Consider the following 17753-nt stretch of genomic DNA (forward strand, 5'->3'; position numbering starts at 1 on the left):
GTGTTAAATGTGTGCCCGGGGTATTCCAGATATATGCTAGTTTCTTTGTATTTGTCTTCTATTGTTTTAAGGAAAATACCAAATAGAGGAAAAGAATGTAAGGAACACAGTTTGATTTGAAAAGCTGCATACCTTCGGTGGAATAAGTTTGATGACTCGCTTAAAAATACATTGTTAAAGAATTTGCAACATTAAATTCAATAAAGAAAGCCAGAGGCTGGGGAAAACAGTACAAATTAGCATTGGCAAAACCAATAGGCCTGACTTTGGGTGCCTGCCAGTTGGCTTTGTCAATGCTTGGTTTGGTTTTGTCATGTTGTTTTTCATAACTTTGCAGGACCCTTAATACTAAAATATATTTTGATCTCAAATAGCACACATTGTCATATGAGTCACTGGCACTGAAAGGACCTACATTATGTGTGGAGATGCTCCTTGTGCAAGGGTGGGAATCCTGTCACTCACAGTAAACTTAGGCAATGGCTGAAGTGGGATGACCCAATGCCCTATGCTGTACCGGGCAGATGAAAAATGTGAATGACAAAGCAACAGACCAATGGATGAAGAGGGCTGGCTGAAAGCTCCCACAAGCTAAGAATAGCGTACCTATAATTTTTGTAAAATCAAAAGGAGTTGGCTAACGCAGACCTAAAAAGGCAAATGGTTGCAGCATATTATCATTTTCAAAGTGAGGTTTTTGCAGCTGCAGATGTTCTGTGGGCTGGCGCCAGGAACAGACATAGCCACGAAAGTAATACTGCTGGAACTCTGGGAATTCGAGTGGTCAGGGTGTTCCAAATGACTGAGGGTTGTTTACCACCCTCCACTTAAGTTTCAAGCAAGATTGGTTGGAGTTCATTGCAGGTATAGTGGCAAGATTTGAGCTAAGGCAGGAGGATTTCTCTTTACTAATGCAAGGTACATCTGGGACCCAAAGAAGAGACAACACCGGTGTGGATAGTTGGACATTTGTTTGTTAAAATGTTGGAAAAGACGGAATGCACTGGAGACTGCTCAGTGCGGCATTGGTACAACTACACAAGGGACAGGGCTGCCCAGACTTGTTGGTGATTTATTTAGAGGAAAATTACTTGCTACATATGATGGGGGACTATACTTTGGCAAAAGGTGAGGTGGGAAGTGAAGGGGGTGAAAGAATTCAGATTCGAGGAGCGTGGATTATGTTGTGTAGTTGGGGTTAATCTATTATTTTGTGCGGGGATGAATACTATCTTGTGGATCTGAGGGATGTGGTGATACGGTTGTTGGGAGTTATATTTGGCCAACTGGAAAAATTAGGATATACCTCTGAGGTCATAGGGTGGTGCACTCTGGTGGGAATAGGTCACAGGAGGGTTGCCTTCATCGCAGATCAGTTGAGCTAATTCTGGGAGTGGTTAGGATTTAGGGGTGCAGTTGTGCTCCAAAGCTCCAATAAGGACTGTAGTTGAACTGAAGATCTGTTTGGAGTGTAAAGATAACGAGACAGGTAACGAATAATGGGAAATGGACATCAGGACAGTTAGAGGACAACTGGTGGGGTGAAAAGGTGTACCATGTACGAGTCACTATTTGTTCAGGGAATTACATCTGCCAGTCAACAATTCTCGCTTAGACTGTATGGATGTGCCTACAGGTTGCTTGATGCAGAAGCATAAAAAGTAGTTTTCTAAAAGCCGTGGCAAACAGTTTTCCACATAATCTAGGTTTGGCTTTAGAATAACACTCTAGTCAAAAGACGCCATAAACATTGTAAGCAGGATGCCATTTGGATACCTTATGTTCCAAAGCGTTTTCCCAATCCGTTTGGCTTCTAGAGCGCCATGCAGTGAAAGCAGACAGCAATGTTTGCGAAGCTGAGAATGGGACTCCTACCTTATACTAATGGGATGTGACGCCACACACTGAGCACGAGTTTAGCAAGTGAGTGCAGCTGTGCAATTCCTAGACGAAATATCAGTGTGCATTCTGAAATTGGTTTCAAATTGTGTTTTCTAGTATTCTCCGCTATCTCGCACAGAGACCATAAGTCCACTCCGCCAACATAATTTTGCTTTCCAGCATGTTCACTTGATTGAGAAGAGTTTTTTAGGTTTCGCCTGGGGTTCGCTGCGCTGCAGCGTTCGCGCAGGCGAAATCTTATGTTAGAACAGTACGGGGCTTTGTCCCGCCTGCTCTTCCATTGGCTAGCTCCATAAATGGAGGCTAGCCATTGGAAGAGAGATCTGTCCATCGTTGCCGGAGCAGATTCGTGGACGTTCCGGCGATTTTTACTCATCCCGCCCCTTTGTGGTTTTATTTTTTTTTTTAGGTTTGTTTTGATCATTTCTCCGAAGATGGCGGGCGGGCAGTAGCCTTCATGGCGTGTCCGCTTTAACACCCAACACAATGGCCGGTCCTTGTGGGCGATCCGTGTCTCGCGCCCAGGCCTTTCATCTGCAGGTGTGCGGCAGCCCTGCTGTCACTGCAAGGAGACGGTACATTATTGGTTGTGACCCCCTCCTCCTCTCTTTCACCCCCTCCTGCCGTCACCTCTGCTTCCTCCCCTCGCATCTCGCTCTTTCCTACAGCCTCATCCTTCGCCTTCCCTCCTCCTCCTCCTCTCGTATCTCCACCCCTCCTGCCCCCTCCCTGTTCCTTGCCGGGGGCGGCGGGGGAGGCTGGGGCGCGGGTTGCGCATGCGGCCGGGCGGGCTGTGATAGCAGGGCGGCTGCGAGCGCCGGCCGAGGGACCGGAGATGCGGGAGCTGCTGCTGGAAGTGGGCGTCCGAGCCCTGCTCTTCGGGGTCTTCGTGTGAGTACCGGGCGGGAGAGACTCACTGCTGTGGGGAGAGGGAATACTACGGGTATGAGTGAGTGAATGAATACGTCTGAAGTCGCTGCTCAACAGCTGGATTCACTCAAGGGGCGAGTGAGACTATTGAGGGGCAGTGTGACAAGGGTGAGACTGGGGCCACTGCAGTGGTAAGTAGAGAGCGCAGACACCTGAGTGACACAGAGGTAGGCAGTGAGAGTGAGACTCGGTCCCTGGCGGGAAATGAGAGTGCGACTCAGGGCACTCGTGGGCAGTGAGAGTGAGACACGGGGACTGTTGGGCAGGGGGAATGAGACTCGTGCACTCGTGGGCTGTGAGAGTGAGACTCAGGGCTCTCGTGGGCAGTGAGAGTGAGACTCGGGCACTGGCGGGCAGTGAGAGTGAGACTCGGGCACTGGCGGGCAGGGAGAGAGACTCTGGCACTGCTGGGCAGTGAGGGTGAGACTCGGGCACTGGTGAGCAGTGGGAGTGAGACTCGGACGCTGCTGGGCAGTGAGGGTGAGACTCGGGCACTGGTGGGCAGGGGGAATGAGACTCGTGCACTCGTGGGCTGTGAGAGTGAGACTCCGGGCTCTCGTGGGCAGTGAGTGAGACTCGGGCACTGGCGGGCAGTGAGAATGCGACTCAGGGCACTCGTGAGCAGTGAGTGAGACTCTGGGACTGGTGGGCAGGGGGAATGAGACTCGTGCACTCATGGGCTGTGAGAGTGAGACTCGGGGCTCTCGTGGGCAGTGAGAGTGAGACGCCGTTACTGGCGGGCAGGGAGAGTGCGACTCAGGGCACTCGTGGGCAGTGAGAGTGAGACTTGGGGAATGGTGGGCAGGGGGAATGAGACTCGTGGGCTGTGAGAGTGAGACTCGGGGCTCTCGTGGGCAGTGCGAGTGAGACTCGGGCACTGGCGGGCAGGGAGAGAGACTCTGGCACTGCTGGGCAGTGAGGGTGAGACTCTGGCACTGGTGGGCAGTGGGAGTGAGACTCTGGCACTGCTGGGCAGTGGGAGTGAGTCTCGGGCACTGCTGGGCAGTGAGGGTGAGACTCGGGCACTGCAGGGCAGTGAGGGTGAGACTCAGGCACTGGCGGGCAGGGGGAGTGAGACTCGTGCACTGGCGGCGAGGGGAGTGAGACTCGGGCACTGGTACCGGAGTTGGATTCGGCACCGTCCTCAGAGTAAGCGTAAAGGCAACTAAGGACACTGCAGCGTGCATTAAAGTGGCACTGCTCTGAGGTGGGGGTAGGCTGTGGTCCCTGCTCGGACAGAGAGGATGGAGGTGCACTGCAGAGTGAGACTCGGGCACTGCTGGGTCAGTGAGAATAATGCACTGCCGGGGGACTCAGGTTGCTCGGGAGCGAGCTCTTGGCCCTGCTGGCGCACTAAGTTTGGGGGACTTCTGGGAGAGAGAGTGACTGCTGAGAGAGAATGGGGTACAGCTGAGTGAGTGATGCTGGGGACTCAGGCAGGAGACCTGCAGCGCAGATAACCCAGGGCAGTGGACGGGGGCTCTGGAGGGTGCTGGAAGAGTCAGCCTGGCACACTGCTGTGAGGGTAAATCTCTGGCCGTGCTAGAGAGTGAAAGCCGGGGACTGACACTGCTGAATAGTGGGGCTGCGGCGCTGAGGGAGAGGGGATACGGGAAGGAACGACTGTCAGTAGGGGAATTAAACCGAGGACTGCGGAATCAGTGAGGCAACCCCTGCTTCTGGGCTTTGGGGTGGGGGGCTGCAAGGTGAATGAGACTGAGTACTGCAATAATAGTCAGCGGTGCACGTGGAATGTGGCACTGCACGGAGAGGGACACATCTGGAGGAAGGGTGCCTTATTTCGTTTTTGGAGAGTGAGACTTGGGGGTTCTCCTGTGGGGTGGCAGGAGGGGGGTGCATGGGGAGATCAGAAGAGGCCATAACCAGTTTAGAGACCCCTGCACTGGAAGGAAGTGAGACTGGGCATCGCCGGAGAGGCAACCCACGGTGGGCGCTGCTGGGGCGCAAGAATGAGCTTGCGCTGGGGTGAGACGGTCCAGGGGTGTGGATGGACTGCTCAGACGAGGAACTGTGGGGCACTTCCGGTGAGTGAGACTGCTCCCTTCACGGACTTCACCGAGTCAGTCACCTCGTGCCCAACTCCTCACACAATGCCCCGTATGCCGCTCTTATAGATTACCAGCCTCTGTCCATTGCAGAGTCTTTATTCTCCTATCACGAAGCGCCGTCCCCGCTCTCGCGGCACGGTAAGCATCTAAAGAACTAGCCCAGAAAACAGCTTACTCACCGTCACAGTTACTCCCCATGCTTGAAGCTGCTCCTCGAGGCTGGCTGTTTCTGCGGCCTCAATAACAAGAAAAAACGTTTTTTAATGAACTGCATTTGTAACACGTTGCCAGGACTTCAACCCCGCTTCTATTTTTGGGCATTTTTAAATAACGCGAAAGTAGGTATTGGAGTGCTTTACATGAGCACCAACTACATTACACAAGTACATTAGGTAATGTTATTCTTTCTGTGCTGTGGCATTTCTGAAGTAGCGTCCAAACCTGGGCCTGTGGTGTTCCTGGATCCAAAGCAAAGTGGTATGCAGTAGTGTACGAGCTTGTTATTCCTCCACTATAGTTGTACGCCGTCTTCTTCCCAGTTCATTGCTATTTGTCCCTTGCAGTTACAATTGCAGCCTCTCTCGTGTAGTCAGGACATAATGTTTCTACTTCTGAGGTTTCATTTAGCTATTTAAGGTATTCTGGGAGTTGTTTTCGTTTGAGTGGCAGGCCGGATACCAATGGTTTGTTCAGAATAGCCAAGCACTGGAAACATGGTTGTGCTTGCTTCCCTGCCCCCTGGCTGTGCTTGTTTTAAGACTGGCTTGACAGCTCAGCTGCTGCACGACTTATTGTTACCAGTTATTTGAAATACATACAGAATGGTCTTTGACTCCCCGAGCTGAGCACATCTCGATCTGCACATGCCACAGCTTTTTGTGTATCATTCCTCCTCCGAATGCTGTTACTGCAAGGAGAGAGGAGCTACATTATATCTGAAAAGTAATCCGAATCAAAACACCCTAAATTCTTTATCTCATAGATGTATTATATAAAGAAAGCAATCCTTTTTGCTTGTTTTTTCACTGCATCAGTTTTTTTTAAATATTGTAGCCAGGTCTCAAAAATGCAAGCCTGACCTATTGGCTTTGTCAGTGTTTCTTCTTCCATACTGCTATGATCAAAGCCATATATATGTATATGAAAGTGTTCCTGAAAAATTGGATGTATTTTCCAGGTGTTCACGAAGGAAACATTCACGGGGTGTAGTTTATATTAGTGCAGCGGGTGTATTGGCACCGAGGCCCACTGAACTCTGATTATTGATGTATTTCAAAGTTCACCCTTCATCCAGTGGGCCCATTTCTTTCCTTGCACTAGGGCCCTTGACACACTGACAACCTCATTCACTGCGCTTTAAAGGCAAATAACTTGAGCTCGCGCAGTTCTTTCCTCTAGGTAAACTGAGTTTCCCTCGAGAAAGAGACCATAATAATAAAATGATACACTTTATGTGAAATCTGACCTAAAAGCCATATAAAACTCATCTGCTGTCTAGCACTGCTGAAAGTCACTGAAAAAGCGCTGTGATGCAACCAGGGCAAGCCACGTCGTAGCATTTTTTTTGTGTTGGGAGGGGCAGGACAATAAACTCAACATGGGGGCGAAGAGACTCAGCGTTGGCTCAACAACCTGTGATTCTGGACTTTCAGTAACTTTCAGCCATGCTGAACAGCATATGTGCTGCTATACAACATGGCTAAAAGACATTCAAATGACTAGGCCAGTAGCTAGGGGATTGCCGAGATCGATTGGCTTTGCCATTGCTTGTTTTTTTTTAACTTACATTAGGGACCATGGTACCCTTGTAACTTCACCACCGATGGCTACTGATTTTCCCAAATAAGCCCCTTTACTGTACAGTTGTTCCTGCAGCATGCATAGATTTGTTTGTACTGTAACATGATTTTTAGGTCTCGCCTGTCAATGCGCATGCGCATTGAGCAGAGCGAGACTATAGAGGCTTAACCAGAGCTTACCTACACTGGCGATTCACTGGCGATTTGATGAAGTGCATGTGCACTTTTAACTCAATGCGCAAGCGCAATTAGTTAAAATGCGCGTGCACAGCATCAAATCGTCAGCTTGATGCCGCCAGCAGCTCTTCCCGCTCCGCCCCCTGCTGCATCAAAGGCTTGGCGCTCTGCCTCAGCCCAGCCATTCTCCTCCCCTAATTACCCCCTGCGGCATCAAAGGCTTTTTCACGGCCGGCTGGCCGTGCTTTCAGTTCACGGCCGGCCGTGTCTCCTTTTTTTTTTTTTTTTTTTCATTAATTGAATGTCTTCCAGACAGCACTTTCGACTGTTGTTTACCATTAAGCACTATAGTGTAGTTTTGCACTTCCTTTCTCCCTCGGTAGCTTTAGGTGTGATGACAGCATTTCCTTATAAGATTACTGCTCTCTTGGGAATATATGAGGGCAGGAAGCCTTCTGAATTCGGCTGAATAAGATCATTATCAGAGAGTGTTTTGGTGAAAATACGGGACTTTTCTTATGCGTGCTGCTACAAAAAGAGCTCCGCTCTCCTTAGCTACGGGAAAGCTGTTTGGCTTACTTCTGCTCGCTCAGCCAGCAATTGTGCCATGTGGTGTGTTTTTAGCTTTACTAGCTCATTGGTGTGTACTGGCTTGCCACTTTGCTGGAATAAAGTACCGGCCATAACGCTGAATACGACTTTCTTTTAATTAGTTCACCAGTTTGCTGCCAAGTGAATTTGAGAGTAATAGTGGCAATCATGTTTGAAACTGCATAACGTGAGCGAAATAAGCTTGCAAGCCACAATCACCCCACATCCACCACATCCACCACCACATCCACCACATCCACCACCACATCCAACACATCCACCACCACTTCCACCGCATCCACCACCACATCCACCAGCACATCCACCATCACCACCACATCCACCATCACATCCACCACCACCTCCACATCCACCATGACATCCACCGCCGCCACATCCACCACCACCACATGCACCACCACCGCATCCACCACCACGTCCACCACCACATCCACCACCACATCCACCACCACCACCACCACCTCCACATCCACCACCACCGCATAAACCACCACATCCACCGCCACATCCACCGCCACATCCACCGCCACATCCACCACCACCACATCCACCACCACCACACCCACCACCACCCCATCCACCACCACCCCATCCACCACCACCACCCCATCCACCACCACCGCATCCACCACCACCATCGCATCCACCATCACCACATCCACCGCATCCACCACCACCACATCCACCATCACCACCACATCCACCATCCATCCACCACCACCACATCCACCATCCCATCCACCACCACCACCGCATCCACCACCGCCACATCCACCACCACATCCACCACCGCATCCACCACCACCACCACATCCACCATCACTGCCGCATCCACCACCACATCCACCGCCACATCCACCGCCACATCCACCACATCCACCACCACCCCATCCACCACCACCCCATCCACCACCACCCCATCCACCACCACCATCGCATCCACCATCACCACATCCACCACATCCACCACCACATCCACCATCCATCCACCACCACCACATCCACCACCGCATCCACCACCACCACCGCATCCACCACCGCCGCCACATCCACCACCGCATCCACCACCACATCCACCGCCATATCCACCGCCACATCCACCGCCACATCCACCGCCACATCCACCGCCACATCCACCACATCCACCACCACCACACCCACCACCATCGCATCCACCACCACCACATCCACCATCACCACCACATCCACCATCCATCCACCACCACCACATCCACCATCCCATCCACCACCACCACCGCATCCACCACCCCCACATCCACCACCACATCCACCATCACCATCGCATCCACCATCACCACATCCACCACATCCACATCCACCACCACATCCACCATCCATCCACCACCACCACATCCACCACCGCATCCACCACCACCACCGCATCCACCACCACCACCGCATCCACCACCGCCGCCACATCCACCACCGCATCCACCACCGCATCCACCGCCGCATCCACCGCCGCATCCACCGCCACATCCACCGCCACATCCACCGCCACATCCACCGCCACATCCACCGCCACATCTACCGCCACATCCACCACCACCACCACATCCACCACCACCTCTACCCCATCCACCACCACCACATCCACCACCGCATCCACCACCGCATCCACCACCACCACCGCATCCACCACCGCATCCACCGCCACATCCACCGCCACATCCACCGCCACATCCACCGCCACATCCACCGCCACATCTACCGCCACATCCACCACCACCACCACATCCACCACCACCTCTACCCCATCCACCACCACTACCCCATCCACCACCACTACCCCATCCACCACCACCATCGCATCCACCACCACCATCGCATCCACCATCACCACATCCACCGCATCCACCACCACCACATCCACCATCACCACCACATCCACCACCACATCCACCACCACCACATCCACCATCCTATCCACCACCACCACTGCATCCACCACCGCCACATCCACCACCACATCCACCACCGCAACCACCACCACCACCACTTCCACCATCACCTCCACATCCACATCCACCGCCACATCCACCACCACATCCACCACCACCACATCCACCACACCCACCACCACTACATCCACCACCACCACATCCACCACCACCTCCACATCCACCATGACATCCACCGCTGCCACATCCACCACCACCACATGCACCACCACCGCATCCACCACATGCACCACCACCGCATCCACCACCACATCCACCACCACATCCACCACCACCTCCACATCCACCACCACCGCATCCACCACCACATCCACCGCATCCACCACCACCACATCCACCACCACATCCACCACCACATCCACCACCACATCCACCACCACATCCACCACCACATCCACCACCACATCATCCACCACATCATCCACCACATCATCCACCACATCATCCACCACATCCACCACATCCAACACATCCACCACCACTTCCACCACCACATCCACCACATCCACCACCACATCCACCATCGCCCCGACATCCACCATCACATCCACCGCCACATCCACCATGACATCCACCGCCACATCCACCACCACCACCGCATCCACCACCACTGCATCCACCACCACATCCACCACCACGTCCACCGCCACATCCACCGCATCCACCACATCCACCACCACATCCAACACATCCACCACCACATCCAACACATCATCCACCACTTCCACCACCACCGCATCCACCTCCACCACCACCGCATCCACCACCACCGCATCCACCACCACCGCATCCACCACCACCACATCCACCACACCCACCACGACCACATCCACCACCACATCCACCACCACATCCACCACCACCACATCCACCACCTCCACCACATCCACCACCACCACCACCATATCCACCACCACATCCACCCCCATCACCACCACATCCACCATCACCACCACCACCACATCCACCACCACCACCATATCCCCCAGATCCACCACCACCACATCTATATGTGTGTGTGGCTATGTGTGTGTGTAGGTGCAAATGCAATGTTCTTGGATTTTCGTCACAATAAAATACACTGAACATAATCTTCACAAAAGTTATTTACAAACGTTTAAGCTATTGGCATTATAAATTACAATAAAATTTATTTAAGTAATAATTATTTACAAAATTAAAAGCCATTGTTATTTGTAATATCAATACATCTAAGTCACGTAAATACAACACACATTGCATTACAAATGCTATAGGTGTCACATTTGCGAAAGTTAAAACTATTGACATTGTAACTGACAAAGGTATTAATTTAGCTATTTTTAAAACCAACACATAAATAAAAAAAGTCAAACTTTCCTAATGCGAGACCTATTGCATTTCCAATGCTTGTTTTTTGTGTGTTCAGTGTACACCCAGGAGAGCCAGATCTCTGCCAGGTTTTCAGGCTAACCGTTAACGAATTCAATGTAGATTTAAAGTATGAAGATGTATTTTATGTAGAAATCCTGAAAATCCTTAAAGTATCCGGCCCTCCTGGACCCAATTTGGACTCCCATGGTTTAAAGTATATATTAACAGGGGTCTGCCCACACTGGGTTGCACTTTGAGATAATGTTACAATTACACATTTTAAACAGGAATTGCGGTTTATTGCCGCCTGTTCAAACGTCTGCAGGAAGGATAGGGGGATAGTATTCTTAATGGAGGTACTTGCTGTAGTACGCCATGATGTGCTATGTTCAGCTCTGCTGTGAAATGCTGCATTGAGCTATGGTGCATTACATTTTCTATCATACTACGCTATGCTGTGTTATGTGATACAGTGCTAAGCGGTATAATTCAACACTACGGTGCTGTGCTAAGCTGTGCAGCGTTTTGTAAAGGTTCACAGTGTTGTACTGGGCTGTGCTATGTACTGTGATAGGTTATTCAATGTAGTCCAGTAGAAGACTACGCCATGCTATCTAACACTACACTATACTGTGTTATAATATGTTTCTTTAGGCTAGACTCTGCTGCATTAAATTACACTATGCTGTGTTCTGTTGTGCTCCGTTTTTGCAATTCCTTATAATATAGGATTTGTAATGTGCCATTTATGACCGGAGGCCAACTTTTTGATGTTGTAGAAACTCTGGAAACCTCAGTTTAGCTCCTGAATTAATTGTTTTCTCCTCTTGTAGCAGTTGTTTCTAACTTTCAGTAGAACCAAGGAAATTTTGCGAATGTTTTACCCCAAAATAACTTTAAATAACACTACTTAGTGAACAAGTGCAAGATATAAGGTGCCCATCTTCTATCCCAGAATGTTTTCAACTTTAGGTGTAATTTCAGAGCAAAAGCGACACTAATGATGGTTGCCCAAATATAAACTTAGACAACTCCTCTATATGTTAAGATCAGTTTTGAATACGCTTGTGTAACTCCATCATTGCCCTATTCAATAAGCTTTTGTGCATTTGGTGCTTTTTGGCCCAGAATCTAAAAATGTATTCGTACAGCACTGCCCTACTTCAGTGGGTCACATATTGTGTATGTATTTTGATTTGCAGATTTGAAACTGCACCTGCAGAGTACGGATTATGGCAGCTTCCTAGCTAATGAGGCTTCTCCACTAGCGGTCTCCGTCATTGATGACAAGCTGAAAGAGAAGATGGTGGTGGAGTTTCGGCATATGAGAAACCAGTCCTATGAGCCTTTGGCTAGCTTCATGGACTTTATCACGTAAGCATTGACAATGCAACCACTTTAGGGGAGAAGAGAATTATGCCATTCTGTTGTGTGTGCTCCCTGATGTGTCCTTTTATCAAAACCACATTTGCTGACCTACATTCATAGAGTTGTGTTCTTGTATTCTCTGCTGTTTCATTACATTATTTGGTATTTGACACTGATGCAAGAACAATACCAGGCTATCCCAAAGTAGTATTCTGGATATTTCAAGGTACCAGACTAATCTAAATCAAGGAGAACAACCAGATTTCTGAGTAATGTGCGGTTTCAGTGCAGTACTAGTTATCCAAATCTGTGGCTTCTATACTAGCCCAATTAATGTAACCTGAGGAAACAGAACCCTGCCCATGTCTTCCCCTCTCACTCATCCCCTGCTTCTGTGTCATCAGTGCTCTGGTTTGGGGTGATTGCAGCCAGTCACCCCTACCCTTGCCCAGCTAGTGTGATCCTTTAGATCATTGAGATGTGTCCATATCCCCAGTATGTGGCTTCTCCCCGAGGCTAGATTTATGTATTTATTTTATTTGAAAAGTTGTATATAGCGCTGGCTAGACCCAGAGGTATCAGAGCGCTTTACATGAGAAAGGAAATTGTTTCAGAACATTGTTACATAGTTGCAGTTACCAGTATATTCTCAGGAGAAAAAAGCATGAGTTTACACAATAATATAAGATCGGGCTCTGCATGAGGCAAAAACATGTGACCTCATTTCTTCTTTCCCATCATTACTTTGTATGAAGCTTCTTCACTGCCACATAAGTACTGAGATTGAAACGGTGGTAAATAATCTAACCCCTGTACTTGCCTATCTAAAGTACTGTATCATTAGGTGGGGAAAGTGACTCACTTCACCCTTCTGAGGCTTCCATATATTCTTGCCTGATGGGGGTAATGTGAACACCAGTATCTGGCAAGAACTTCAGACCCACAGTGCCACAGAGATAATGAGCGATCCTTTTGGTAATTATTACGTATTCATACTGGAGCTCAGTGTTTTGGTACTGCTGGGCAGTTTATTGAAATGCCATGAACCTCCCTTTTAGTTACTAATTGTTGGTTTAGCATGGTTGAGTAGTGAAGTCTTACTGTTGGAGAGTGATGTATGTTAAGTTACTCTAATTCCGTTAAACAATATCGCACAATTGGTAAAATACAAAGTCTATGCTATATCTTTGTAAGAAAAGGAGAATGATTATTATCCAGTATTGGGGGTGTCTTTCATAGATTCACATGCCTGAATCATTCCCCGTCGTCGGAATGGGAGTCCCCGGTACATAAATAAAGTAATGTCCCATAGACATATAGATAACTAGGCCTAAAGGACTCACATTAGTTACATATCTATGTCCTTTTGCAGAAAGGACCAAACTCTAGAAAAGAGCCAATCAGCTACCACCTCCCTCTAGAACCCTCCTGGAAGGAGCCTCAGTCCCTCAGATCTTCTACCGCACATTGTGCTAAGGGAGTTTCCACTGAGCTCTGCTCAGATTTTTTCTTCAAAACTGGTTTCCAGTGTTCTGGGATATTTTATCCTGTTTCTTCTGTGATTGCTGATATTATCATGACTGACACACCAAAAAAGGGTATTTTTAGATCCTGTGGCTCATGTGGAAAGAAAGGGTTACATGTTGATGACCAGCATAAAGACTGCCTGTATCCGGACCATTCTTCTAAAGACTGCAAGGTATGTCGTACCTTTTCAACTAAAACCCTCAAAGACTGTGAGGGCCGCCTTTTAATTTGGCTCCAGAGGCTGAAGGACAAGGACCACCTTGAATCTTCTGAGGAAAGTGAAGGTTCATCTGTCTCTTCAAAATCTTCTCTAAAGAGTCCAAGGGTGGCCTCTCCTAGCCCTGCGGCTCCTCCTCAAAAGAGGACATCAAAGAAGTCTTCAGAAGTTCTATCTAAGGCAACTTCTGGGAAGGTTTCCTCTCAGGAAGTTCACACCTTCAAAAAGCCTGTTTCGACACCGTCGACGATGCATCGACGAGAAAAGCGGTCTACTGCTTCATATGTGTCTACGTCGACGACGACTGTTTCTACGTCGACGGCATCATCGTCATGATCCATCGTCGAAGGCAGGTAGGACTTTGTCGTCGACGATAGCTATCAAGAAAACACAGTCAACGTCGAAGACCCCGTCGACTCAGGCCTCGCCGACGACTGGATCGGCCACGACATCGACGACGAAGCCAATATCGTCGACGTCGGCACCATCGATGAAGACTTCGTCGACGAAGGGTTCGTTGACGAAAGCACCGTCGACAAAGACACCGTCGACAAAGACACCGTCGACGAAGACATCGTCGACGACAGGGATGTCTCCACGATCGACGGCGGCCCCGTCAACAATGACTCCACCAACTACGACACCCGTTGACGCTCCACCGGCGACAGGCTCGTCGACGATGATGGATTCTAGCCTACAAACCACATGTGTACGCCTAAGGATCACAAAAAGGGCGCTGACGCCGGCTTTAACATCGCCAAGCAGAGTTCAACCACTGCCTCCAACATGTCTTCTTCAAGAGGAGGATTCAGATGGAGACATGTTTCAGACGGCTACAAGCCCGTCAAAGCTTCATGTAAAATGTCAAAGTTCGGATGAAGAGGAGGATCAGGAGGAGGAATATCATCCACCACCTACTCCTATGGTTTGCCTTCCAGCCTCTTTAGTCACTGACTTAAGGTACCTCATTCAAGACTACAAACAGAGGTTTCCAGAGTCTCCGGCTCCTCCGCCTACCACAGTATCTCCTTCACCAAGACCAGGGCCTCCACCTTTGTGTGTTCAGCCTGAGCGGTTTGATCTGCCGCATCCTCCGACTTCTGATGAGGAAGAGGAAGAACAGCAGGAAGAAGGAGAACTGCAAGATACTCAGTCTATGCATGATGACTGGGATGACTATGTCATTCCCTCTCCCTCGTCTCCAGTGCCTGCGCCCGCAGATTCACCCCCAGGCGACATTGGAGGGTTCCATAACGTAGTTGAGAGGACCGCTCAACGTTTTAAAATATCAATGGTCTCTCAAGAAAAAGACTGCCTCTTGTATGATTTTAAAGAACCTCTCAAAAATCAGTTAGATCAATACCCATTATTGATTATTTATGGGACCAGGGTGTTAAAGTCATGCAGAACCTTTCCTCCGTACCTCCAGTGGTGCCTCGCTTGGATAAAAAGTATAGAGCACCTGATACTGCACCGGCTTGTTTGATAGGACGCCCCAAACCGGATTCAGTGGTGACACAGGCGACCCAGAAGAACTCCAGGAATCCTTCTGCCCAGTTATCGGCACCTCCGGATAAGGAAGGCAGGAGGTTAGACAACATTGGGAAGCGGTTCTCCTCAATGTCTGCAATGACGGTGAAGGTGGCCAATGCCTTAACGCTTTTCGGATGCTACAATAGACAATTGTGGGCGGATATAGCCCCGTATCTATCAAAATTACCTGATACATCCAAAGAGGAGGTAAAGAAAATTTTACTAGAGGGTGAAGCCTCGGCGTCAGAAATAATAGACTGTGCGATGGATATCGCTACAACAGGTTTCCGCCAACTGGCTGGAGCAGCAGTCTTGCAACGGCAAGGGTGGCTGAGGGCAACTTCCTTTCGTCCCGAGGTGCAAACGAAAATATTGGATATGCCCTATGATGGCCAATTGCTCTTCGGCTCCAAAATTGATGAAGCGCTGCAGAATATAAAAAAGGACACGGACACTGCTAGGGCTTTGGGCACTCTCCAGTACAAGAACCAGTCCTTTTGTGGGTCGAGAGGAAGAGGACACTCCTCTTATAGAGGAAACTACCAATACAGGTCTTCATACTCTTCAGGCCAGAGTCGATCCCAATATCAGCAACGCCAGTAACATGGACAACAATCTTCTTATGGCAAGTCGTATTTTCGTGGTAAAGGACAGCGAAAAAACGGACGTAGACATGTCTCTTAAGCCAGTCCCGGATTCATTTCCCTCATCAAAGATTGGAGGAAAGATTTCCCATTTCTTAACAAATTGGAAGAAGATTACCATGGACCGTAGGATCCTTCAATTAGTTCAGTTCAGCCATTCTCTGGAATTCACGCATATTCCTCCCCAAACTCCGCCACGCCCAATGAATCACAAAAATCCACGGCTGCTTCTCCAAGAAGTCTCTCTTATGCTCCAGAAAGGGGCAATAGAGAAGGTACCTCCCGTCTCAACTGGGAAGGGGATTTTATTCTCGCTTCTTTTTAATTCAGAAAAAAGAGAAGAAGTGGAGACCGATTTTGGACCTCAGGGCCCTCAACAAATTCCTGAAGAAGTAGTCGTTTCGCATGGTAACGATCCAGGAGGTCTTACAACTCCTGGAAGTGGAAGATTACATGACGTCCCTGGACCTTCAGGACGCTTACTTCCATATCCCAATTCACAGAAATCACAAAAAATATTTAATATTTGCAATGGCAGGCAGACACTTTCAATTTTGCGTTCTAACCTTCGGGCTCAAGTCTGCACCTCGCATCTTCACGAAGTGTCTCTCCCCAGTAGCTGCATATCTCAGGCAGCACCATCATCAAGTCTTTCCGTATCTGGACGACTGGCTGATCAAGGCTCCATCCTTAAGACGCGTCCAGGTCTTCCAACGCTTGTCTGCAACTTTTCAATCATTTAGGACTCACGCTCAATCGTGAGAAATTAGTCCTTCTACCTTCTCAGCGCATCAATTTCCTAGGTGCAACCCTCAACACACGACTAAGGAGAGCCTTCCCATCTCAAGAGAGAAAGAACAAGCTTTTGAAGCTGGCTATGCGTGTAGCTTCAAAGAGGACCTTAACAGTCTGAATTTTCAAATCTCTACTGGGGATGCTGTCATCATGTATCCTCTTGATACCTCACTGCCAGCTGCGGATGCGCCTCCTCCAGGAGGCACTCGCAAAACAGTGGGTCCAATGCACAGGGTTTTTCGATGATCTCATCAAAGTAACTCCTCAGATGGTCAAGACCCTACAATGGTGGATATCTGCTTGAAACCTTTCTCAGGGCTTACCATTTCTGGTTCCAAATACACCGCATGTCATCACAACAGACGCCTCCTTGGAAGGTTGGGGAGCGTTCCTTCAAGAGCTACAGATAAGCGGGAAGTGGTCCCCCTTAGAAAAGGGGCTCCATATCAATCTCCTGGAACTGCAGGCAGTCTTCCTCGCCTTGCAAGCATTTCTGCCAAGAATCAAAAATTCCCTAGTGCTCGTCCGTACAGACAACACTACGACGATGCACTACCTCAACAAACAAGGAGGGGCTCGCTCTATAGCACTCTCTCACGAGTCGCAGAAAATCTGAAACTGGTTAATTGGACACAATATATCTGTTCGAGCGGAGTACGTCCCAGGCATGGAAAATGTACTCGCCGACTCATTAAGCAGACAGTGGTCAACATCTCACGAATGGGAACTGGATCGAGGAATCCTCAACCAAATCTTCTCCCAATGGGGTACTCCTCGGATCGACCTGTTCGCCACAAGATCCAACACCAAATGGCCACACTTTGCAAGCTGGCATCCCCAGAAGG

The 17753-nt window shown here is 49.4% G+C and overlaps 1 protein-coding gene across 2 annotated transcripts in view; it reads left to right on the top strand.

Annotated features, from left to right (window-relative positions):
• The window catches only part of ATP6V0D1 (ATPase H+ transporting V0 subunit d1), a 218893-nt gene that overhangs the window by 57550 nt on the left and 143590 nt on the right, over positions 1-17753 (top strand). For both annotated transcript variants that reach the window (XR_013603626.1, XM_078669739.1), the window contains exon 2: positions 12027-12198. Coding sequence is in view for 1 of the 2 variants with exons in the window: in XM_078669739.1 (XP_078525865.1) it covers positions 12027-12198 (172 nt within the window). In the remaining variant the exon portion in view is untranslated. The remainder of the gene's footprint in view (positions 1-12026; positions 12199-17753) is intronic.

This window comes from Lissotriton helveticus, chromosome 12 (assembly GCF_964261635.1).
Source record: "Lissotriton helveticus chromosome 12, aLisHel1.1, whole genome shotgun sequence".
In the NCBI taxonomy this organism is placed as follows: domain Eukaryota; kingdom Metazoa; phylum Chordata; class Amphibia; order Caudata; family Salamandridae; genus Lissotriton; species Lissotriton helveticus.